Source organism: Adiantum capillus-veneris, chromosome 3, assembly GCF_014529385.1.
Source record: "Adiantum capillus-veneris isolate H3 chromosome 3, ASM1452938v2, whole genome shotgun sequence".
Lineage (NCBI taxonomy): Eukaryota > Viridiplantae > Streptophyta > Polypodiopsida > Polypodiales > Pteridaceae > Adiantum > Adiantum capillus-veneris.
The window spans coordinates 73,200,820-73,224,343 of record NC_140933.1 but is presented as its reverse complement, the minus strand read 5'-3'; the positions used below and the strand labels follow the sequence as shown (position 1 = coordinate 73,224,343).

At 41.9% G+C, this 23,524-nt stretch overlaps 1 protein-coding gene across 3 annotated transcripts in view; it reads right to left on the bottom strand.

Annotated features, from left to right (window-relative positions):
• Window positions 1–16,967: 16,967 nt before the first annotated feature.
• ALG3 (asparagine-linked glycosylation 3) overlaps window positions 16,968–23,524 on the bottom strand; it is a 96,337-nt gene continuing 89,780 nt past the window's right edge. The window contains exons 8-14 of one of the 3 annotated variants that reach the window (XM_086508724.1): window positions 20,445–20,533; window positions 19,739–19,855; window positions 19,130–19,254; window positions 18,976–19,054; window positions 18,848–18,904; window positions 17,521–17,710; window positions 16,968–17,432 (exon numbers count right to left, since the gene is read on the bottom strand). In XM_086508724.1, the coding sequence (XP_086364850.1) occupies window positions 17,548–17,710; window positions 18,848–18,904; window positions 18,976–19,054; window positions 19,130–19,254; window positions 19,739–19,855; window positions 20,445–20,533 (630 nt within the window). In that variant the 3' untranslated portion in view covers window positions 16,968–17,432; window positions 17,521–17,547. Of the gene's footprint in view, window positions 17,433–17,520; window positions 17,778–17,801; window positions 18,748–18,847; window positions 18,905–18,975; window positions 19,055–19,129; window positions 19,255–19,738; window positions 19,856–20,444; window positions 20,534–23,524 lie in introns of those variants that run through there. The other 2 variants (XM_086508726.1, XM_086508727.1) reach the window with 2 other exon arrangements.

The following is a 23,524-nucleotide window of genomic DNA, read 5'->3' as shown; positions in this document are numbered from 1 at the left end:
CCCAGCACATGCACATAAGCAATACATCTGAACACTTTTAAATCTAACACACCCAATTTTTCACCACAAAACTTCTCTTCCGATATCATATCATGTACTACAGCAAGAGGGATTTTGTTCATAATGTAAACACTTGCAGCAACAACATCAACCCAATAACAATAAGGCATGTTCTTTTTATTCATCATAGATCTAGAAACTTTTGCTATGTGCATGTTCTCCCGCTCTACAACATCATTTTGATGTAGAATATACCTACATGAAAACTGTCTTTCAATTTCATTATTTTTTCAAAAAGCACTAAACTCATTGGAAAAGTATTCTCCCCCGCCATTTGACTTGGGAACTTTACATGTTTTCCATTATATGTTTTGATCACCTCACTTTTGCTGCTTCAGGAAATAGACCCATATCTTCCTTGTATGGTCATCGATGAAGCTCACATAGTAATTGCATCCACCCATAGACATAGTCTTTGTCAGAACCCATTCATCAGTATGTACTAGCTCCATTATATTCCTACTTACATACTTGTCATGAGGGAATGATATTTTTGCTTGTTTCCCAAATTGATAGGCTTCACAAAATTTTTGCATTTCAAGAACTCTAAAAATTGCCAAACCTATAACCATCTCTTTAGTTTGCATTATCTTCAGCCTTGCAAATTTATGTGACCAATGCATTTGTGTCAAATCTCAATACCTACAACAAATTCTTCACCTTGTGCAAACATGGCACCATTCACCTCGGGTAGATTTACATCCAAAGTAAACATTCTGCCCACTTTATTTCCCTATGCAAACAACCTATCCTTATTTTCATTTGAGACAAACAACATTAGGAAGTGAATGGGGTATAGGAGAGTCTCTTTATTTGGCAGTTTAAGGGAATGCTTAAATCTTAAACCAAGTTTGACCAAGCCTAAAAGAGAGGGCAAAAAGGCCTATGCTGAGATTTTTAAAAAAGCCATTTTCGTATTTTGTATTTGAAAATAGTCTATTTAGTAACCCAAAAGAGAGGTGGGTAAATCAATTTTTAAATGTCATTTTCCCACCCCTCTTCTATCTCTAATATATAAAACACTCTCTCTCACTTAGAACTCATTAAAGGAGGCACTTTTCAGTCCCCCTTGCCAGAAAAGCAGATTTTCCACATTCTCTCACTGCATTCTCTCTCTAAGACGTGAGCCAACTCTCTCTCTTTGTTTTCCCCTCTTTTCTCTCTTGTCAGATCCCCTCCCAATCATTAAGGAACGTTATTTGCTGCCTCTTTCTAAGAGAGTGCAGATCCTCCTAGGTTGCAGATCTCCCCTCACTCTCTCTTCCTTTACTGTCTTTCTATCTCCCACTCCCCACTCTCTCTCTCTCTCTCTCTCTCTCTCTCTCTCTCTCTCTCTCTCTCTCTCTCTCTCTCTCTCATGCTTCTCCCTCTCCAGCTTCAGTTGAGAGAAATTACCCTGCATTTATTGCTGCCACAGTAAAGTCTCATTAGGAACTGAGGGCAAGGGTTCAAAGACCAGCAAGTCAAAGTGCGGTAAGGGTAAGGGTGGCAAAGCTGCATGCAACTTTGCAAAAGGTGTCCCACTACACAAACAGTGGGTAAAGCACTACAACAATGGTTTCAAGGTATCCTCAGTTGTAACCAGAGTATACCCCCTAATCGAAACATGGACGATCAAAATTGTGACCCTATTCTACCGATTCCTCTGATAAATGTGCATGTGTGCACTCTTCATGCCCATCTATGAATTCTTGACAAGTTGTTTATGCTCCATAATAATTATGCTTGGAATATGGCGCCTGCAGAAAGAAGAGAAGAGTGTATCAGATAACTCAAATCTATTCTATCAAGTGTTCGCCTATGGTAGGAAATAAGACGTAGCTAAATAGATAATTGAGTAGATTACTTAATGGAGAGAGACAGATTTACATACACGAGATTATAGAGTAGAGAGAGAGAGAGAGAGAGAGAGAGAGAGAGAGAGAGAGAAAGAGAGTACACACGATATACATGGTTCACCCAATGTGGGCTACGTCCACGGGAAAGCAGCCACTCAATGGCTTTAGTACTTCAAAACAAGAAGTAGTTAACAAAGGGATTATACCCTTAATGGAGCTCCCGCCTTGCTTCACTCTCACCACCTCACCCTCACCTTGTTGCATCAACTTCACAGTCTGAAATGTGTGTGGAAATGGCCCCCTTTTATAGGCCAAAAGGGCTGCCCTCTCTCATGAGAGGCAGCCATGTGTAGCCGCCCTTGTGTAAATAAGTCCAAATCGGACCCTTCAATCCGCCCATGTGTGGTCGCCCTTGAGAAGACAAGTCCGCTTTTGAATTTGGCCACTGGCCATTGACTTCCCACCACCGGCCACCAGCCATTGACTACCGGCCACCGGCCAACCGACGGTTGTTTTCCTACCACTTTCCGGCCGCCGTCCGGCCATAATATTCCGGCGAAAAGGAATATTCCGACGAGGGGAAAAAAAAGTATCGGGGGGCTTCTGCCCCCGAGGCCCCTAAAGTTGCCCCTGATCTTTGGCCGTGACAATTTTGGTTTCCAACGAGTGATTTTCCTTCACGCACGATGGCTTCTCCTCATAATGGAGGCCTTACAAATGTGCGCTTTTACCACAGAAAATTACAAGGGTAAATCAGGCTCCATACTTAAAAATCTCCCACTTGGAGAATGATCTCCAAACCAAACCTGTGACTGCTTTCCATTCTGGCTTCTTATCCTTGAATGCCGATTGAAGATGAGCAAAAGCTGAACTTCTCCTTGTTGACCACCTTTGTAAACATGTCTGCAGGATTTTCACTTGTATGCACCTTTCCTATCTTTAGTTGTCCCTCTTCCAAAAGAGTGCGTATGAAGTGATATCTCACCTCAATGTGCTTTGTCCTTGAATAAAAGGCTGAGTTTTTCACAAGATGGATAGCGCTTTGGCTATCACTGTACAAGACACAATTGTCTTGTTTGTATCCAAGCTCTTCTAAGAATCTGTGAAGCCACAGAATTTCTTTGCTTGCCTCTGTCACTGCTACATACTCTGCTTTCGTGGTAGAAAGTGAAACCACTTTCTGCAGCTTTGAAGCCCATCTTACTGCTATGCCTCCAACCGTGAACACATAGCCAGTAGTGTTCCTTCGAGTATCTTTGTCACCTGCCATATCTGCATCAGCATACCCTTCTAGAAAAATATCAGTTCCTCCAAAATACAAAGCATTTGTTGTTGTCCCTTTTAGATACCTAAGTATCCACTTCACAGCTTGCCAATGCCAATGCTCTTTACCTGGGTTGTCCATGAACCTACTCACAACTCCCACTGCATGTGCAATGTTTGGCCTTGTCCAGACCATAGCATACATTAGAGAACCTACCGCTGCAGCATATGGAACTTTAGACATATAGGCTATCTCCTCTTGTGTCTTTGGACACATATCCTTCGTTAGTTTAAAATGACCAGCCAAAGGTGTAGAAACTAGTTTTGCATTTTGCATTGCAAACCTTTCTAGTACCTTCTTGATGTAATCTTCTTGAGATAGCTTTATTGTCTTCTTCGTCCTGTCCCTTGATATTTTTATACCAAGTATCCTCTTTGCAGCACCTAAATCTTTCATTGAAAAAGATTTAGACAGCTCCTCTTTTAGGTCTTTGATGTCCTGCATGTTAGTACTTGCAATCAACATGTCATCAACATATAACATTAGGATGATGAATTTCCCATCTCCCAAATTCTTCTTGTAGACGTAGTGATCCGAGTTGCATCTTGTGAATCCATGATCCAACATCCATCGATCAAACTTCAAGTACCATTGTCTTGATGCTTTCTTTAAACCATACAAGCTCTTCTTTAATCTGCAAACCATTTTCTCCTTACCTTTTACTTCATACCCCTTTGGTTGAAGCATGTAGATTTCCTCCTCTAAGTCACCGTGAGGGAATGTCGTATTTACATCCATTTTCTCGAGATTTAGATCATGAACAGCCACAAGGCTTAAGACAAGCCTAATTGAGTTCATTTTTACAACAGGAGAAAATATTTCATTGAAGTCAATACCTTTCTTTTGAGAAAAACCTTTTACCACAAGCCTAGACTTGTACCTTTTCTTCCCACCTTCTTCTTCCTTCACCTTGTACACCCATTTGTTTTGAAGTGCCCTCTTACCTTTAGGCAACTCAACCAACTCCCATGTTTGGTTGCAATGTAGTGAGTCCATCTCCACTTGCATGCTCTTCATCCATTCTTCTTTGGATTCATGTTGTATAGCTTCTTCGTATGATTCTGGCTCTCCAGAATCTGAGATCAAGAGATGGTTGAAGGAAGGAACAAACCTTTCTGGAGGTCTACTTGCTCTTGTAGATCTTCGGGGAATAGGTTGAGGATCCTCATTTGGTTGACGTTGTTGCACATTGTCACCGTTTGCAGTCCTTGAGTCTTCACCGTCCTCAAGCTCCATGTACTCATCACCTGTTTCTTTTGTTTGTTTTCTTTCCAAGTAATCTTTGTACATATTTTTTTCGTTAAAAATTACATCCCTACTCCTTAAGATTTTACCATCTTCAGGATTCCATAGGCGATATCCAAAGTCAGCTTCTCCATAGCCAATGAAGAAACACTTTTTGGACTTTGCATCTAGCTTTGTTCTTAGGCTTCTATCTATGTGCATGAAAGCCTCACACCCAAACACTTTGAGAAATGCATAATTCACCGGTTTACCTGTCCATGCCTCTTCTGGAACTCCCCCATCCAATGCCGTTGAGGGTGACCGATTGATTAAGTACACAGACGTACTTATAGCTTCCGCCCAAAGCTCAAGCGGTAGGCCTGCATGTAGCCGCATGCTTCGTTCTCGCTCCATAATTGTCCTGTTCATCCTTTCCGAAATCCCATTTTGTTGAGGTGTCCTTGGGGTTGTCCTTTGCCTCGGAATGCCATTGCTAGCACAAAAGCTTTCAAAAGCTTGGCTACAATATTCACCTCCATTATCGGATCTGAGGCATTTAACCTTGGTACCTGTTTCATTCTCCACAAAGGCTTTCCACCTTTGAAATATGGAAAATACATCGGACTTATTCTTCATGACATAAACCCATGTTTTTCTAGTCGCATCGTCTATGAATGTTACATAATACAATGAGCCACCAAGTGATGGTGTACTTGCAGGACCCCAAACATCAGAATGAACCAACTCAAGTTTTTTATTTTTTCTTTCATTTCCTAATTTTTGAAATTTTACCCTCTTTTGTTCACCATAAACACAATCTTCACAGAACTCTAAGTCCACTTCTTTCAAACCTGGTAGAAGCTTCTTTGTTTGAAGGATTTGCATTCTTTTGGCACTCATATGCCCAAGCCGGTAGTGCCACACCGCACTGTCAACTTCTGTAGTTGCTGCACATGCTGAAGGTTGTGTGCTAACAGTACACAAGTAAAGTGTACCAACCTTTTCTCCCTTGGCAACCACCAAATATCCCTTTGAGATCTTCCACCGTTTGTTTCCGAATGCAATGTTGTGACCTTCATCGTCCAATTGTCCTATAGAGATCAAATTTTTCCGAAGAGAAGGAACATGCCTAACATCTTTAAGCTTCCATTCATTTCCATTAGCAGTTTTGACAAAAACTGTACCTTTGACGATAATCTCACAAGATTCATCATCTCCCAAGTATACATACCCAAAATTACCTTTGGTGTAGTCTTGGAAATGTTGCTTGTGTGGTGTCGCATGGAATGAAGCCCTGGAATCTACTATCCAGGAATTAGACACATTGTCTAATGAGAGAATTAGAGCATCTTGCTCTACTTTACCTGCCACATTGGCCTCCAATGTTGTCTTGAGATTCTGTCTCCTTCTTCTTCTTCAATCCTTCTTGACGTGGCCCTTCTTGCCACAGTTCCAACATTCAAGAATTGACTTTGTGCATGACTTGCTCCGTCTTGAGCGATCACGACCCTTTTGGTTTTTGAACCTCTCCTTAGGCCTTCCTCTTGTTTCCACTGACAATGCAGCACTTGATGATTCTCCTGTGCTTCTCCTTCGTATTTCCTCGCTTAGGAGAACACCCACAACATCATCAAACTTAAGAGTATTTGTGCCAGAAATAGAATTACTTACAACCATCACAAGGCTTTCCCAACTATCTGGTAGAGATGATAGTATAAGGAGAGCTCGCACTTCGTCATCGAAATTGATTTTCACCAATCGAAGTTGACTTATGTTTGTGTTAAAGTTGTTTAGGTGTTCTACAACTGAACCATTCTCTGCCATCTTTAGATTGAACAAGCGCTTCATAAGAAATACCTTATTGGATGCCGATGGTTTCTCGTAGAAGTCGTCAAGTGACTTCATCAAGTCCTCCGTGGTCTTCATCTTCGAAACATTGAAGGCCACTGTTGACGCCAAGCTTAACCGGATTGTTCCCAGGGCCTTTCGATCAAGGACAATCCATGCTTCATCTGCCATTGTCGCGGGCTTCTTCGCAAGACCGCCTAGTGGCAAATAAAGGTCCTTCTAGTAGAGATAGTCTTCAATCTGCATCTTTCAATGTTGGTAGTTTTTGCCGTTGAACTTCTCAATCTTGAGCTTCCCTTCCTCCGCCATAACTCCCACTCAATTCAAGGAATCCTTTCCTTGAAATAACTTAGTTACGAGCAAACCTTGCTCTGATACCAGTTGTTAGGAAATAAGACGTAGCTAAATAGATAATTGAGTAGATTACTTAATGGAGAGAGACAGATTTACATACACGAGATTATAGAGTAGAGAGAGAGAGAGAGAGTACACACGATATACTTGGTTCACCCAATGTGGGCTACGTCCACGGGAAAGCAGCCACTCAATGGCTTTAGTACTTCAAAACAAGAAGTAGTTTACAAAGGGATTATACCCTTAATGGAGCTCCCGCCTTGCTTCACTCTCACCACCTCACCCTCACCTTGTTGCATCAACTTCACGTTCTGAAATGTGTGTAGAAATGGCCTCCTTTTATAGGCCAAAAGGGCTGCCCTCTCTCATGAGAGGCAGCCATGTGTAGCCGCCCTTGTGTAGATAAGTCCAAATCGGACCCTTCAATCCGCCCATGTGTGGTCGCCCTTGAGAAGACAAGTCTGCTTTTGAATTTGGCCACCGACCACCGGCCATTGACTTCCGACCACCGGCAACCGGCTAACCGACGGTTGTTTTCCTACCACTTTCCGGCCACCGTCTGGCCATAATATTCCGCGAAAAGGAATATTCCGGCGAGGAAAAAAAAAGTCTTGGGGGCTTCCGCCCCCGAGGCCCCTAAAGTTGCCCCTGATCTTTGGCCGTGACAATTTTGGTTTCCAACGAGTGATTTTCCTTCACGCACGATGGCTTCTCCTCATAATGGGGGCCTTACAAATGTGCGCTTTTACCACAGAAAATTACAAGGGTAAATCAGGCTCCATACTTAACAGCCTACATCGAGGTGCAGTAGAGTTATCAAAGGATAAGAAGGCATCTGGAAGTACACAGGATCGAGTCCCAATGAGTTTCAATTGTGGAAAAAGGTGTGTGACATTACCACCTATAGAGGTAACGAAGCATTCCTAGGAATTAAGCGTGCTCGTGTGTGATAGTCTGTAAATGATATTTTTTGTTTGCTTGAAAAGGCAAAGCTAACTTGTGCTGAGATATCCACCTTAAAGTTTAATCAATAGTTTCATAGCGCACAATGGTGGATGCCTGGGGGGAGACTCACATAACACATTACATGGTGGGTTGGACACTTTGTCTTTATAGTAAAAAAACATCAGTGTTTGAGCTAAAGTTTTATTATCATTTGAGCACACTCTTTTTGCTCAGAGCTCAATTTCTCTCAGCACATTCTATTCCTTGGGTATCTGGAGCAGCCAAGGAATGGAGCGCTCACACTATCAAGCAAAAGCAGTGTATTTTAAAAATACATGGCATGGAGGTGGGAGAAAAAAGAGCAATGCCCTAGACACGAAATGTTCAATTGGTTCTATAGATTTTTAGCGAGGAGAGAAAAGAAGAAGACTAGAGTGCAAAGAAGTTTGAAATGTAGAATAGAGAAAGTGGTTAGCCTGAGGCGATCACAATCATATCATGCTTCTAGTGCAAAAGATCGATTCCGACGATGGTTGGAGACAAGGCGACAAAATGGAAGACATTGGGTGGAAAATCAATAAATTTTTTACACCAACTACTTCTATTGTAAACATGCATTGTAATGCCACGTGATTTGTTGACGTCCCAATCAGTGGTTCCATAGATCAAATTTTGTCTATTTTGGAGTTTTTTAATTTTTTATTAGTATTATTGAGTTTTTAAGTTTTTAACTCACAACTTGAAGTTCATTTCTTGTTTGCACAGTCTAGAAGATTCTCTCAAGCATGAACGTGCACGCACTTATATCTTGCATCACATGGCCAATTTACACGAGCAGATTGGAACTACGCACATCAATACCACCACAGCCACTCACACCACAAAAAATCCGAAGCCAAAGCCCCATGCTAAATCTACGGCTTTAAATCCAGATCTCCAACCACAAGTGGATAACCTAGCACCCTAACCCGCTCCAGACACCCAACAGCCTCCCCAACCATTGAATCCAAATTTTTGAAGATCTCGGACCATTAAACCATGCCAACCGCACACCTCTGCCAAATCTTCCACCAATCTCATCTCTACACAGAGCCACGCAAGAAACAAGAGCAACAAAAGAAGAATATTGATGTCTACTTCAAAATCCGGAGCCCTCGCCTGCTGTCACAGCAATTGTTGCTCAGGTCACCGCAAACATCACGCCGCGAAAATTTACACCGCAAATCGAACAAAGAGTAATCAAGGTAATACCAGGCGACCCGATTTCTAAAGCAGGAGAGGCCAAGAGGAAAAGAATGAGGGAGATGGAAAAGAAAGAGGCAACTGAGAAGAAAGCACAAAGAGTACAAGAAGAGCAAAGAAGACAGAGAGAGCAAGAGGAATGGCAGAGAGACGAGGCAAAGAGAGCTCATTTGGCAAACTTACAAGCATGAGTAGAGGCATAGAGAAAGGCGGCAGAAGATAGAGCTCAAGCCACCCAACAAGCAAAGGCTGGAAGCTCAAGGTCTTCAAAAATACCTCAAAGAGCTAAGCAATGTGCAAAGAGAAAAAGGACAAGGTGATGCCTGAAGAACATCAGGCCCAAGAGGAGAGGAGGAAAAAGTATAAAGATGATCCTCAATGGGATAGGCGGCTCCTCCACCACCACCAACAACACAAAAAAAGAGCAGATGGAAACCAGACACAATTGCATTGCGGGAGATTAGAAAATATCAAAAGAGCACTGAGCCAATCATACCCAAAGCGGCCTTCTCTCGGGTGGTGAGAGAGATAATGGACGAATGTAGTGACTCTATTACATGTATACAACACGCAGCTTTACTGGCCCTATAGGATGTCGCTGACAACATTTTGGTGCAGTAGTTTCAGGATGGTGTTTCCTTTATGGTGTATGCTAAGCATGTAACATTGAAAAATACAAATTTAGCTTTAGCAATAAATTTACGAAATGAAGGATGATTTTATCAAAAAAATTATCCCATGTACTCTCTCTTGATGAGATTTGTAATCTTTTCATATAATATCAAACGTCGAATTCCTCGTACGCCTCTATCGTTGTCCCGTTTCGCAAAAGAATCACCGAGATGTGCCCCTTGGTCGACGAGTGGCTACATGTTCGAGGTTTTGTGCATGTGTTGCAGAAATGAAATTTATTGGACAATTTAAATCAAAAAAAAAAGTATCGAATGTTGACAGAAATCGTTGACAAAAACAATTATTTTGTATTGATTTGGATATTACATCATAATCGATTAGTTTTACTACAAATTACATATGTGGGTATGGGGCGAATGACTGACTTGATGCCAAGGGCTTTTACAATTTCCTCTGGGTTTGTCAACCCTTGACCTAGGCTCAAGGCACAGTGGGAGAGGACTGAGCCTGGGTGCTTGCCTGTAAAGGCGTACAATGCTGCCTCTCGGTCCACCAATATACATTTGTGAGCATTTAGGGTGAGGGAATCTTCAGCGAGCATGACACTTAATGCTTTGCACTTTAGCAACTTTGCAAAACCATTCTTGGAGAACTCTGCGTGAGAAACTCTAAGAATCGATGGCCCGAGGTGGCTCACGGAGTGCCAAAGCGAGCTATCCCTACTCATGGGCATGTTGCGTGAACCTCTGGTACGCTTATCAACATGGTATTCCGTCTGCAAGCATTTTAAATGACTTTTAACACTTTTAGTAAGGAAAAACAAACAATCTACCAGGTTAAGATTTGTTTACCTCAGTTTCGTCATCCTTCTCTTCAAGATTTTTCTTTGTAACATAGATGCTAGATCAATCATCTCTACCAATCGCGATCAGTATTCTGTGTGGATGAAAAGTGCTTTTCGGTACGGGTTCGTAAAAAGAGGCACATGATTTGATTTCCACAAGTGTACTTGCTAGTGTTTGCACCAACTTCTGTTCGTTTTCATTGGGGAGGAAAAAGAGGCTTGCTGGGAGACCTTGGTCTTCAAAGTCAATTAACAAATTGACTTTCTCTTCCTTTCCACTGGGATCCTTCATGCCCGCATAGAGAGCAAGCACGGCGAGCGACTCATCTTCTCTGAGTCCTAATGTTTTGGCAATGTCTTCAAGGAACATAAAGTGACGATCATCCACCACCACTGCATGAAAAGTGAGAATTTGGAGGTCTAGGACCTCCTCCAACACCTCATCTCCATCTATCATCCGATCTTCCTCCTCAGTGGAGCTGGGATCTTGCAAGAGGACGAGTGTCATAGATGCTCTCATCGATCTCTTTGATAACTTCATTTGATTCCTCCACAATGGACACAGGTGGTCTTTGGTCGACTTCTTTGATTTTCCCTTATTCATGCCCTCAAGCACAAGTAAGGCCAGAACCATGTCCCAAGAAATGAATTGGGTGCCTACACACCCCATGGTCAAATCTATGAGATCATCTTCATCCACCGTCCTGTAGTCCCGTTCCATGAGGCCTTTAATAAACCTCAACAAGTGAAAGAGAAATTTTTTGTCAGCCGCATAGAGATGCTTGAGGAAATCCACTGGCAACCACATCGTGTCAGATCCCTTAAAGATTATGGCATATTCTTCCATGTGCTACGCTATGTAGTCAAGAAAGCTTTTGAATGCCTCTGCATGAAGGTTGGCAGTGGCCTGCATGTCAATTGTCCCCTCGAACACACTAAGTAGTTCATGTGCTTGATCTACAAGTCCTACCTTTTCTAATTCTGTGAGAACTGCATCAGTAGACGTTGCCATGGGTTCGTTCACGAAGAAGATGCGAAAAGAGCTTAGAGCTAGAGTTTTGTGAATGTGAGAAATGAAGTTTAAAACTTAGAAAGTCACTTATATACCCAAAGTCACTTTTTAAAAAGCACTTAAAACTAATGTCAAAATAGCTTAAACTATAAATTTAAGCAAAATCACACGACAAAGCATTGAAAGACACCAACATTGAAAACATTTGTGCTCCACATCAAGGAAATTGCATGTTTCAGTCGAAAACTTGAACAAGTTGAGAATAAACAAGTATGCGCAGAAGCGAGATTCAAAACACTATATGTATTAATGGGAGCCAAATCCTTGTCAGTTACAAGCTTTTACAAAAATACATCACGAAAACCGAACGTTCTCACACAGAAAGCTCTTCTCTTTTTTGGAGCGAACAACCTTTTCATTGATTACAAAGAGATATTGCTTGAGCAAGGAATATTTGAGATTAAGATACTCACGAAGCTGATTGAGGTGCAGTCATTATTCATTGTAATGTGGTGCATTGCATCGTCATGGAGGCGTATTTGCAGGTCAAATGATTCTCTAGCAGCAACATCAGAGTCTAGTACCTCCCATTCTCCCATCGTCAGCTTCCATCTTCTATAGGGAAAGACCATCGACAAGCTTTGCTTCGCAATATGGTATCTGAACACCACATTGTCAGCAACTATAGAGCACTTGATTCTCTCCCTAGTGGTTGACCACCTTACTTTCCCATCCAACTGCAAGGAATCCGTTGATCGCACCTCCCCTTTTGCAAGTCCACATTGTTGGTGTTTTGTGAACACTCTAAAGTCGAAATATAAACACAAACACATGAAGAGACATAAACCATGTTACCGTGGCTTTGTGGGAACAATAGGTGCACTTCATTGCTGCTTGCACATCCACCTCGATTCTCCTTTTAATTGTTGCGATCAAGGCATTGTCTGGCTTAGGCCATTCCAAACTCTCTGAGGTTGGCGAGTGAACCGGAGAAAGATTACCATACCCATTTTGCCTAGGTATGACATAAGTATGATTATTAAAAAAAATGTCACGTGAGGCAAGCTCAGAGGATGGAAAACCAGCATAGAGCAACTTGCCAAGCTCAGTGTGGATGGCCTCAAAAGTTCCTATGAAGGACTCTATTGGCTCCCACTCTACAAAATCGGATGGAAAAACATCTGCAAACATGAACAAGCAATGGAAATCTTATAGGAATCAAAAGCAACACACAAGGAAAAAATACAAATAGGCGACCGAAAAACTTGAAAGAGGAGTAAATTGCAATTTGCAGGAAACCTGGATGGAGCCACTGTCGTCTCTAGCTTCAATTGTGAAGCAATATACACATGATGCACCTTCGCAATCCTCTTGCCGTCTTGTGTTTTCTTGAACTCCATGATTCTTCCCTTCCAATGGTGTGCTCGAGAATCCATGTGTCTCCTTGAGACCTTGTGTGTAGCTCTTGAGTTGGGTTGCATTGTCACCCACATCATTCGTTTGAACTCCATCGTCACCCAATATCCATTGTTGTCTTATACATTGCTGCATGAAATGGAGTCAATAACACTCCTAGGTTGTCAAGTACCTGTTGATGATGTCATGGGGAATAGTGGCACAACCTGCAGACAAACACTTATGATTAGATATTGCACATCTATGTTCTCAGTTGTATAAAGAGCAAGATTCTTGATAGTACACAAAGGTGAAGGATGTCACTTACTGCTATACTGCTCCATTGGCTTGTTGGCTTAATGGAAAAGATAATGTTGCAAAGCTTGAGAGGGATGTAGATCCTCTCTAGAGAGCTCAATGGAGAAGGAGCAGAAAACCTGTTGTGGAAAGAAAGAGGGATGATCTAGCAGAAGGATATGCTGCATATCTTCAGCTTTAGCTAGAGGTGTTTAGTGAGGCCCATGGAGAAATGGAGAACTTCAGCTTGAGGAGAATGCCCCTCAAGAATACAGTAACTTGAGGAGGGAAAGGAAGTTCAAACTTCTACTACAGAGCTTTTGGGAGGGAAAACTGAAAGGAAGGAAAGAGAAGCAACTTGCAAGGTGAAGTGAAGAGAAGTGACAAATGGTATAGTAGAGAGAGAGAGAGAGAGAGAGAGAGAGAGAGAGAGGGAATGATCAACACGTTTGTGGAGGGACCCCCTTTTAGAGGATAAGGGGGGAGAAACTAGCAGCCACTAGAGAAACGATTGGTTTTTACTCAACTATTTAGAGAAAAGTTTAGTTTTCTGAATTTATAAGAGGTTTTCTCATTATATTTTATAAAAGAGTACAAGTTTGACCACTTACTTTTAGGCCCTACCATACCCACTATTTTAGTCCACATGGCATCCACCCATTTACCCCTTCCATAATCTCCTTTTTAATCCCATGGCAAATAAAGAGGCCCCCTTAGACCCACATCTGAAGTAAACCGCACCGGATAACCCTACTCAACTATCTTCGCAAAAATACCACTAAACAACTAATAGCTACCAAGCTAGCACTAATATCTTACATGTTACGACAAGTTTCTACCAACCTAGTTGTTTGCAACTATGGGATAATTTTGATAACTTTTGAAATACCACTAGAAGGTACCAAGTTTGAACTAGTAGCTACAACCCTAAACTTTGAACATGCTATTTTAGAACTAGTAGCATCCAATTTAGTTCTAGCTATCAAGAGAACATGGCACCTACCAAAACATACATGATTGATTCCTAGCTTTAACACTAGATTTGTAATAAGACACTTTTATGCCCTAAGACACTTATATGTGCTGCTAACCAACAAGTGTTCATGAATTGAATTTACAAATCCAAACCTTGTAAAGAGCTTCGATTTTTTTTAGAGGAATTTTCATGCTTTTAGAATTATGCACACTTATCAAAATTTTCATCAATCACCTCAATTCTTTAAGATTGACAAAGTTTGCATGCATGCCATGCTCCTCATTACCTCAATCTTGAAAAGAATGTCCAAATTTTCATGGGAAATTCTGGCCATTAAATCAACAATCAATCTAAGCGCACCCATCCAAAGTGGCGTTATAAAGCCTTCTACCCTAGATCTGCTGCATAATGCTCAAAATTCGGAAGAAATTTTGAAACAAGTGCATCTTCTTGCCCAAATTGATGTTACCATATTATGGTAGTGATGTATTAGGATCATTGGGGCACTTTTTTCTCACATTAGGAGGTTTTTTTTCCCAACCGTATATATGGCCATCACTCTAGTCCAAGCCTTACCTTTGTATTAGCACACTCAATAATACTCCTTCCTCTGTTATACACTTGAGCTCCTCCATCTTCTTAATCATTGCATGCATTCTTATAGTTGTATTCAAAACAATTGGAATAAAACAAATCTTTGAGTCGCCAATACCTTTTCAGCTCAGGCTCTCTGATTGAGGTGATTTTTGGTGAGATTTTACACGGTTGTCAAAGATACGATTGAGGCTCATTTTGACCTTTGCTTCCACTACCAACAATACTATTCATGCAATTTGATCCTTTTGTATAGATTTTGCAAAATTATGCAAAACATTCATTTTGTAGTCTATTATAGTTTGTGCAATAGCACATATTAGTTTTCCTCCACGTAAACTTTTGCATCACGTGAATTTACAAGCCATAACTACAACGATGTTTTTTACATGTCGTTTATTGAGGACAATTTGAATGGGGACAACTACCTACGTTGGGCATACACAACGCAACATGTCCTTGTTGCAAAAGGCATTTGAAACATTGTGCACGTTATGATGTAAGACTAAAGTTCTGTGGATACAGATTTTGAGAATGATGGTGCAAGTTCTAGCAATTGTGTTGTTAAGGTTGTTTTGCCTACTACTAAGTAGACATGTGGATGCTTAACATGTGCATGCCCATATATTGATTGCACTTTGTGTTAAGTGTTCCATTACTCCACATACTCGTTTAGCATAAATAATAGTGGGATAAAGTAGCTTCTTATTATCAGACTTTTGTCTCCACCTTTAGACTTGTGATAGATGGTACACCCGATGATGGGAAGTTTGATGGCCTTATCTTTCTATTGCTACAAGAGGCCCAATCCAAAATGTTGCCACCTCCAATTCTTTTGCAGGTAGCAAGCATGTTCCACAGCTTCTGCTTCTTCAAACAACAATATGTCTGAGAAGTCTAGTGATAAATGCAAGAAGAAGTTAAAATTTCCTTACTAAAGGGCAAAACTCTTATCATTTCATCAAACAATTTCCTAAATTTAAGACTAAAGAGGCTTGGAAATAGGAGGTAAATGTAGCCATTGCAGATGCTTCTTTCAATGTAAATTCGGAAAATGTTGTGCAGGATGCAGAATGGGCTTTTAGTGTCTAATATCAATATAATCCATTTGTTCATCATATATGTATTGCGAATATGTGGATCATGTATAGTACTAGACAATGGTGCAACTAAGCAAACTACGTCAAATTGTGATCCGATCGTTTCTCTTGAGATTGCCTCTAACAAGGATTACTATCAAGTGTGCCAATAATGCCTCTTCTCTAGTTAAGGTGATTGAGGAGATTGTACTTACTGGAGTAGGTGTTATCTCTATCACACTTTTAGGTCTCTTTGTATGTACTTGGGATCAAGAAAAACCTTTTGTTTGTATATGCACTTCCAGAACTTGGTCTTGTGGACAAGTTTGTGGATGACAAATATATTGTGCATCATCTTAGTTTTGGTGATGATATTGTAGCATTTAATACTTAGTTTTGTAGTTTGTATAAGCTCAAAGCAAGAAATGTATGGAAGATTTTGCATACACGGTTTTTGATTCAAAGGCTTCTTTTTTTCAGATGCAAATTTTTGTATACATATTTTGGTCATCTAAATTTTGCCAATTGTTGTGTTTGCAACGTTTGTAGAAATAATATACTTGCTTTGTTGCCCTCTCTCGAGGCTCCATTGGAATATGTAAAATCAAAGGATGTTTGAGTGTGTGTGTGTGTGTGTGTGTGTGTGTGTGTGTGTGTGTGTGTGTGTGTGTGTGTGTGTGTGCGCACACACGTGTATGAGAGAAGAACATTATAAGATACCTCCCATGTAATTTGCTACCCAAGGTAGGAGAGTGATTTCGCTTGGTAGTGGCTCCTCGCACATTGAGGGATTTTATATCCCTCATCCTCCCTTAGATGCAAGATAATACAAGTTGATCCTTGAACTTGTATTATGACTACCTTACAATAACATAGCATTCACAAATTATGAAAGCATCTATTACATGGGGATCCACTTGGCCGTCCGCATTCTTCAAAGGAAAATATCTGAGTATTCAAATAATATCACATGTTCACAATTGTAAAACACAACACAGATTCTCTTTGGGTTGACTTACTTCCAAATCTTAGCACATGCTCCTTAAAACTTTGTGCAATGTAGACACTTAGAGCTTTTATCCTTGGTTAACAATGTGATGGTACATTTCACTTTCATTTTAATTTACAAATTCTGAGTACAAAGGTAAAATCTTTGATTGGACAGCCAAGTCCGTTATTCTTGGTACACCATGGTTCTCTTGCAAGAGCCTACACCATCCTCACTATGGCAACTCATGGCATGGGGAAGAGAGAGAGAGAGAGAGAGAGAGAGAGAGAGAGAGAAGAAGGAGAGAATTTTAACGTCATAGGAAACTATCCCCACACACACACACACACACACACACACACACACACACACACACAGAATAAAATCCATTCCGTGTTTAATGCAATATAAGCACCCTTTCTTGAAATATCTTTCATTTACATGTGTGCTTGAATCAACTACACGTTAATAAACCTCTCTTTTTGCAGGAAGCCATGCTTGTAAAAAATGCCAGCAGCTTCCATATTGTGTTGATATTCTAGTACAAGAGACTAAACATCTATGGTATGCTTGAAACCATGGCCAAAACCAAGTTTGACCATCATAAATTGCATGAGACTTTGAGGTCTCTTTTATCGAAGCTATTCGACTTGTGAGAAGATTGAAGCTCACGTGGCCTTGCATTTTGAAAGTACTCTTGCGCTCATCTGATAGAATGAATCAAGTAAATGCGATTCTATTGCACGGCATTCATGCACTCCTTTTCGATTGTTGCAACACTACACCGTAAGAATATAGAAGCACCATAAGAAGAGTACAAAATAGGATGAATTCACTCAAAATTCGACTTTTGATTGGCGACCTTACATGAACTATTGGCAGTTTTGAACGAAACTACTCGGACTTCTTGACAGGTGCTGTCGCATGAGGGTTTTCGCATGGTCCCCACCAAAGACCCAACAGAAGTGTCAGGTGACATGCAAGGAGTACAAGTGATGAGGTTTTATTGGATGGAAAGATGTTCCAACAGGCTTCGATGACCGCAAATATTATCAGTCTGTGCATACCAAGATAAGACTTCAGAAAGGATGGATAATAGAAAGCGCCCATCAGACATTTTTATACTGCAAGTAGCCACAGATGAACAAGGTGAAAAGTCACGATGGCCTACATAAGAGGATGACAAAGAGCGTGTGACACACTACTCAATGTCCCTCTTTATAAGAATAGGGAAAAAAAACTCCCAATTATGGCCTACATATACAAAAGGGAACGCTTAATCAATTCCTCTCTTATAAGAAATAGGGCGAAAGAAAGTTTGCCAATATCGACTTGCCTATATCTCAACAGTCCACAATTACTCCCAAGTGTTCCATGATTTACTAAGGCCTGATGTAGACCAAAAAGAGGCTAGCAGCTTTGCTCAAATTGAGGTGCTAAACCGTCATTAAGCATCATTCAGCCCGTTATTTTCTCCAGTGTTTACTGATGTTTTCAAGCAGTGGGCATACTAACTACATACTAAGGTTTTAAGTAAACCGCACATAAGCCTGGCATCTCACTCTCTACATTGAACGGCCCTGCACTAAGCAACTGCACAACGTCATAAAAAGTCGACATCTGCTTTTAGTTGCATTTGCAATGGTTACATGGCAATATCCATCATTGTGCCTCGACAATATAGAGGAACCTTAGCATGTCAATGAGGAAAACTCATGACCATAGCCATGAAGAGATTTGCAACTATGGAGGATAGGGAAAACTTCTCTGTTCATCATGAGTAAGTACACTACATAATTAGCTTACTTAATTGAAGATTAGCACACAAAAGAAAGGGAGCACTTGATAATTAAATATTCCATTCAAGTTTGTTTACATTTCTACACTTTTTAGCTTACTTAATTGAAGATTAGCACACGAAAAAAAGTGAACACATAGTGATTAAATGTTCCATTCAAGTTTGTTTACATTTCTACGAATTTGTGGAGAAACGAGCAGAATTTCAAGTTTCAATGTTCCTAAGAACATGTGAGCCTTTGACTGAAGATCAAAGTGATTATCATAGAGCAATCCTTACGTCTCGTAGACTGACGACTTTTGCATTTCTCAGGATCAATATTCAGTAAATGGATTTCTTCAGTATGTCAACTAAATAACGTGTTTTTAATAAAAGCGTTTCGTTTCAGAGACATACCTGAAGAAAGTTGGAAAAGGTGTCCTCCATAGCAGGTAAGGCAGCGAGTAAAAATACCTAGCATAGAAAAGAAAAGGTCAAGGACAATTTATAAGAATATTTAAGTGCAAAAGGGATCACGACCTTACCAAGAATAAAACTGATAGTGGAGAGAGCGAGCACATGAAATGCCAATAAAATTTCCCGTGAAAAGAACAGTTGTGACATCTATGACCATATTAGCAGAAGATTATCAGCATCCTTAACAATATTTTCTACAGTGTAAAAATGAAGGATACTCACGTCTAGGTTCTAAGATAACTTCAGTGTCCTTTTCAAAAAGCTTTCTGGGAGTAGAACTTAATAATCCGGCAATTTGCTGGAGTTTTGACCTCAAGTTAAGAGCAGGAAGGAGACCATGTTCCTGTCTGGGAGCAACCATGCCACAGCTTAAATACTTGAGCATTTGGTCTTGTAAAAAGACCTATATGGTGACAAAACCTATGCACACTGCTTGACACAAACAGGCAGTGAAAAGCTCTGAAGAAAACAATAATCTATTAAACATTTCATCTATCTCACTACAGTAGAAGTAGAGTTTACAGTGAGCAAAAGCCTCCATGTAGGTGTTGTGGGTCTAGGCCAAACAAGGACAAATGAAAAGTGCATAAAGACTCTCGCCCCACCACTTAAAGAAAAGTAGGTTTGTCTCATCTTACACTCGGATTACACTCAAAAGATCATTTGACAAGCTTGTGCCGTGGCAATCAAAGAAATAGAGAACATTTACTAAGGCGCCCCTATACTAAGGTGAAAATGTGCACCAACCGGAAAAAAGAGCATATCCTTTTCACTATCAAAACCACTCATAATTAGGAAAGATTATAAATATGGAAGGTAAAAGGCACTTACTTGCACCATTTGCAATGCGCAAACAGCACTAGCAAACTTAAATGGACGACCAATAACACTAGAGCAAAACCCTTCGAGACAAAAATAGCCTCTGGAACAAATTTGAAGTTAACAGACCTGCATAAGAAAACAGCTTCTAAAACAACTGAACAAATTTCATTCACATAGCCACCATAACATACATATATATATGCATGCATTCTTCAAATGGTAATTTATTCATGTGCAGTGTGTTCAGCATTCAATTACATTTTCCTTTGGTTTCACAATAACCAGAAAGTATAGTGATCCATTTATGAGGAAAGTATGCAGAAGTTGGCATTTGAAGTGCAGCTTTTTGAATCAACAAAATCAACGCATGCTTACACAATGTCTGTGCAGCCCCAAATATGCTTGGTTTCGCACAAGAGCATCGAAACATCCATGAGATGTTTTGATTGCTGATTTTTCACAAGGGACAAGCATTCAAGTAATAACATCCAGCACTACAAATGTTTCAGAAAGATAGCTACATGAAAGGCAATGCCTACAATTGTTCTGAGAAAATAGGTGGATGAAAGACAATGCCTGACACTTCTTGAATAGAAAAGTCTAGGCATCGATCATTGAGTTTGTGTCTTCCTAATTGGGAACTTAGACAGAAAAAATCAATAAGACATAGAATACCTCATGCAATCATTAAGCTACATAAGAGAAATATACTCACCAGAAGTGTATGAAGACACGACCAAGATCAAATGCCTTTGACAAGTAATCCCAAGGATAAAGCCACAAAAATGGCATTCCTAAAAGTACCTGCAAATTTTCTCACAATCTTACAAGGTTCAAAATTACAGGCCTAGTGTGCAAGAGAAAACATATAAGAAAACAAAAAACCCTTTAAAGACCTGCTCTCAATAGTGAATGGTATATATATACATTGATAACATAAGAATTTCTCTGCAGCATACATAAAAAAATCCTAAACAATAGCGATTCAGCCACTTTAATTTGTTAACAACTTCTATTTCAGCACGATATTCTATATATATACCTTCAGAAGGTCAGATTAGTCTGAACTTGTGAATTAAAAGAGGGGATAAAACACACACAAAAATACAAAAGCAAGGGACGTAAGAAAACAAGAAAAGAGGCACTTTATTTGCTACTAAACAAAACTAGATAAAATAAACAATTATACTCTTAAAATTGCTTTTAGAAAAGGCATAAGCAAAATATGTTAAAGCAGCTTACTTGACTAAAACTTGAACAAGTGAGAAATAGGAATACAGAACTGATATTTGGTTAACCAGCGCTCGCTGCCTGCTGTGCTCACCCACCCTCACCCTCTTCGCACTGCCCTCCCCACAGCCCGCGCTGCCCTGCCCCGCTGCTTCCTACCTCAGCGCTGCTTCCCCCAGCCCGCCTCCCCTTAGCTCCTCAGCCCGCCGTCCCCTCCACCCCCCTTTGTGCACCTTCCATTGCCCCCCCCCCTCTCTTCAGGCCTCGCTCTATTTAGCCTCGTCAGTGGTGTTTTTTGGGACTCTACTCGCCGGAGTTTCTCAGAGCCCACCATCCGACTTGCTCTTTCGCTGACCGAGCAAGCGAGCCTCGCAGTAGAGGTGGAGCGCCTCCAGGCGACTTCCGTCACCTGCAAGATCATCGGCACCCGACCTAGCAGAGGAGAGATGTGTGATCTCCTCCAGGCCTGCCTTTTAGCAGAGGTGGGCAAGATCCTCGACGTTCAGCTTCTCGGCCGTGGCTATTGCCAGATAGAGTTTGAGACCCCCGAGATGGTGTCCCCTCTGGCCATCCGAGCAGCTCGAACTCATTTTCGACACTGGCGCCATGGTTTCGACCCAGCCACCGATATTCTTGTCGAGGAGGTAGACCTTCCCATCTCAGTTTGCTTACCCGGCCTGAGGAGAGTACCTTCCGCTTCTATGCAGGATTGGCTCAGAGATTGGGATTGTCCTGGAGACAACTCATACGGCAGCCTCTATAGCTGCCAAGGCAGCTGGCATACCCTCAGTACACGTTCTGGTTCGGGACACCCACACCCTCCTGAAGGTCATTCTACTACCTCAGGTGAGTGGTGGTTGGCTCCGCCAGAGTGTGGAGTATTCGGGCCTCCCGAATCAGTGCTTCTTTGTCGACAGATGGGCCATCTTGCGAAGACCTGTCCGCGGAGGAGGCCCCGACCTTCCCCTCAAACTCAGCCCAGCCTCCTAAGGGTGGCCAGCATTAGCAGGCAGAGACACAGGGTCCAGGCACCGGAGGGCTGACACCCTCAGAACCTAGGGTCCAGGCACAAGAGGGCTGACACCACGTCAGCGTGGCGCTCCAGGTGGTCGCCAAGCTCCAAGCCAGCAGCAGTGGGTTCCCATAGGGAACCGTTTTGATCCTCTTCAACAGGACGAGGCCCTAGTTCCACCCTCCACCTCAGCCTCACCACTGACAATCCCTCCTCCCCTCCCCCACCTCCATCCTCCTCCCCTCCTACTCCCATCCCACCAGCACACACCCCCCTCCCCCCCCCCCCCCCCTCCTCCTCCTTCCCCACCCACTAGCCCCACTACTTCCACTTCTCCTCCTGCTCCTACCCCGCTGCCGACCCATGCGGCAAGATCTTCCTCGACTACTAGGAGATCTCTTGGCAACGCTTTTGCCAAGAGTCGCTTGGCGAGAGAGGGACAGCCTTTCTTGCGATCCCCCCTTTTGGTGCAGACGTCTCCCTTTTCAGCAGTTCCTCCTGGACTGCTACGAGCTTCGACATTCGTCGTAGGTGGGACTTTTTTGCCTACGACTTCACATGATTTCTCGATGACTCTTCGCCAGACTTGGAAGCAGCTTGTTTCAAATTTCATGTACTCTTCCTTACAGAGAGGCCATGGACACAACAGTTGGCTTTTCTTTTCCCTTATGTGGCAAGGACCAGTCTGAGTGGACTCTAGATGCAATGATGGATTGGCTGCAGGCACAAACCCTTAAGTTCTCTCACCACACAGGAGACCTAGGGGTTACAGACCTAATACAGACTTTGTGGCAGTTGGCCAAGTTCTTAGTGACACCTCCAGACTCGGCAAGATGTAGACACATTGTGGTACATTTCTTTATTGACACACAGAGCCTACCACGCTATGTATACATACATGAGGACTCCTGGACAGAGGAGGTTGCCCAACGTACGGCATGCTCTTCCTGGCCTGGGCAATCCCCCCTTTTGGTGCAGACGTCTCCCTTTTCAGTAGTTCCTCGTGGACTGCTACGAGCTTCAACATTCGTCGTAGGTGGGACTTTTTTGCCTACGACTTTACACGATTTCTCGACGACTCTTCACCACACTTGGAAGCAGCTTGTTTCAGAGTTCATGTACTCTTCCTTACAGCTAGAGGGATAGAGGCCATGGACACAGCGGTTGGCTTTTCTTTTCCCTTATGTGACAAGGACCACTCTGAGTGGACTCTAGATTCAATGATGGATTGGCTGCAGGCACAAGCTCTCAAGTTCTCTCAACACACGGGAGACCTAGGGGTTACAGACCTAATACAGACTTTGTGGCAGTTGGCCAAGTTCTTAGTGACACCTCCAGACTCCGCAAGATGTAGACACATTTTGGTACATTTCTTTACTGACACACAAAGCCTACCATGCTATGTATACATACATGAGGACTCCTGGACAGAGGAGGTTGCCCTGCGTACTGCATGCTCTTCCTCGGCTTGGGCTAGACAGTCTTTGCAGTCACGCCTATCTCGAGGACGCTCGGATGCGGATTATTGCCCATCGAAGCCAGCCTCGAAGATA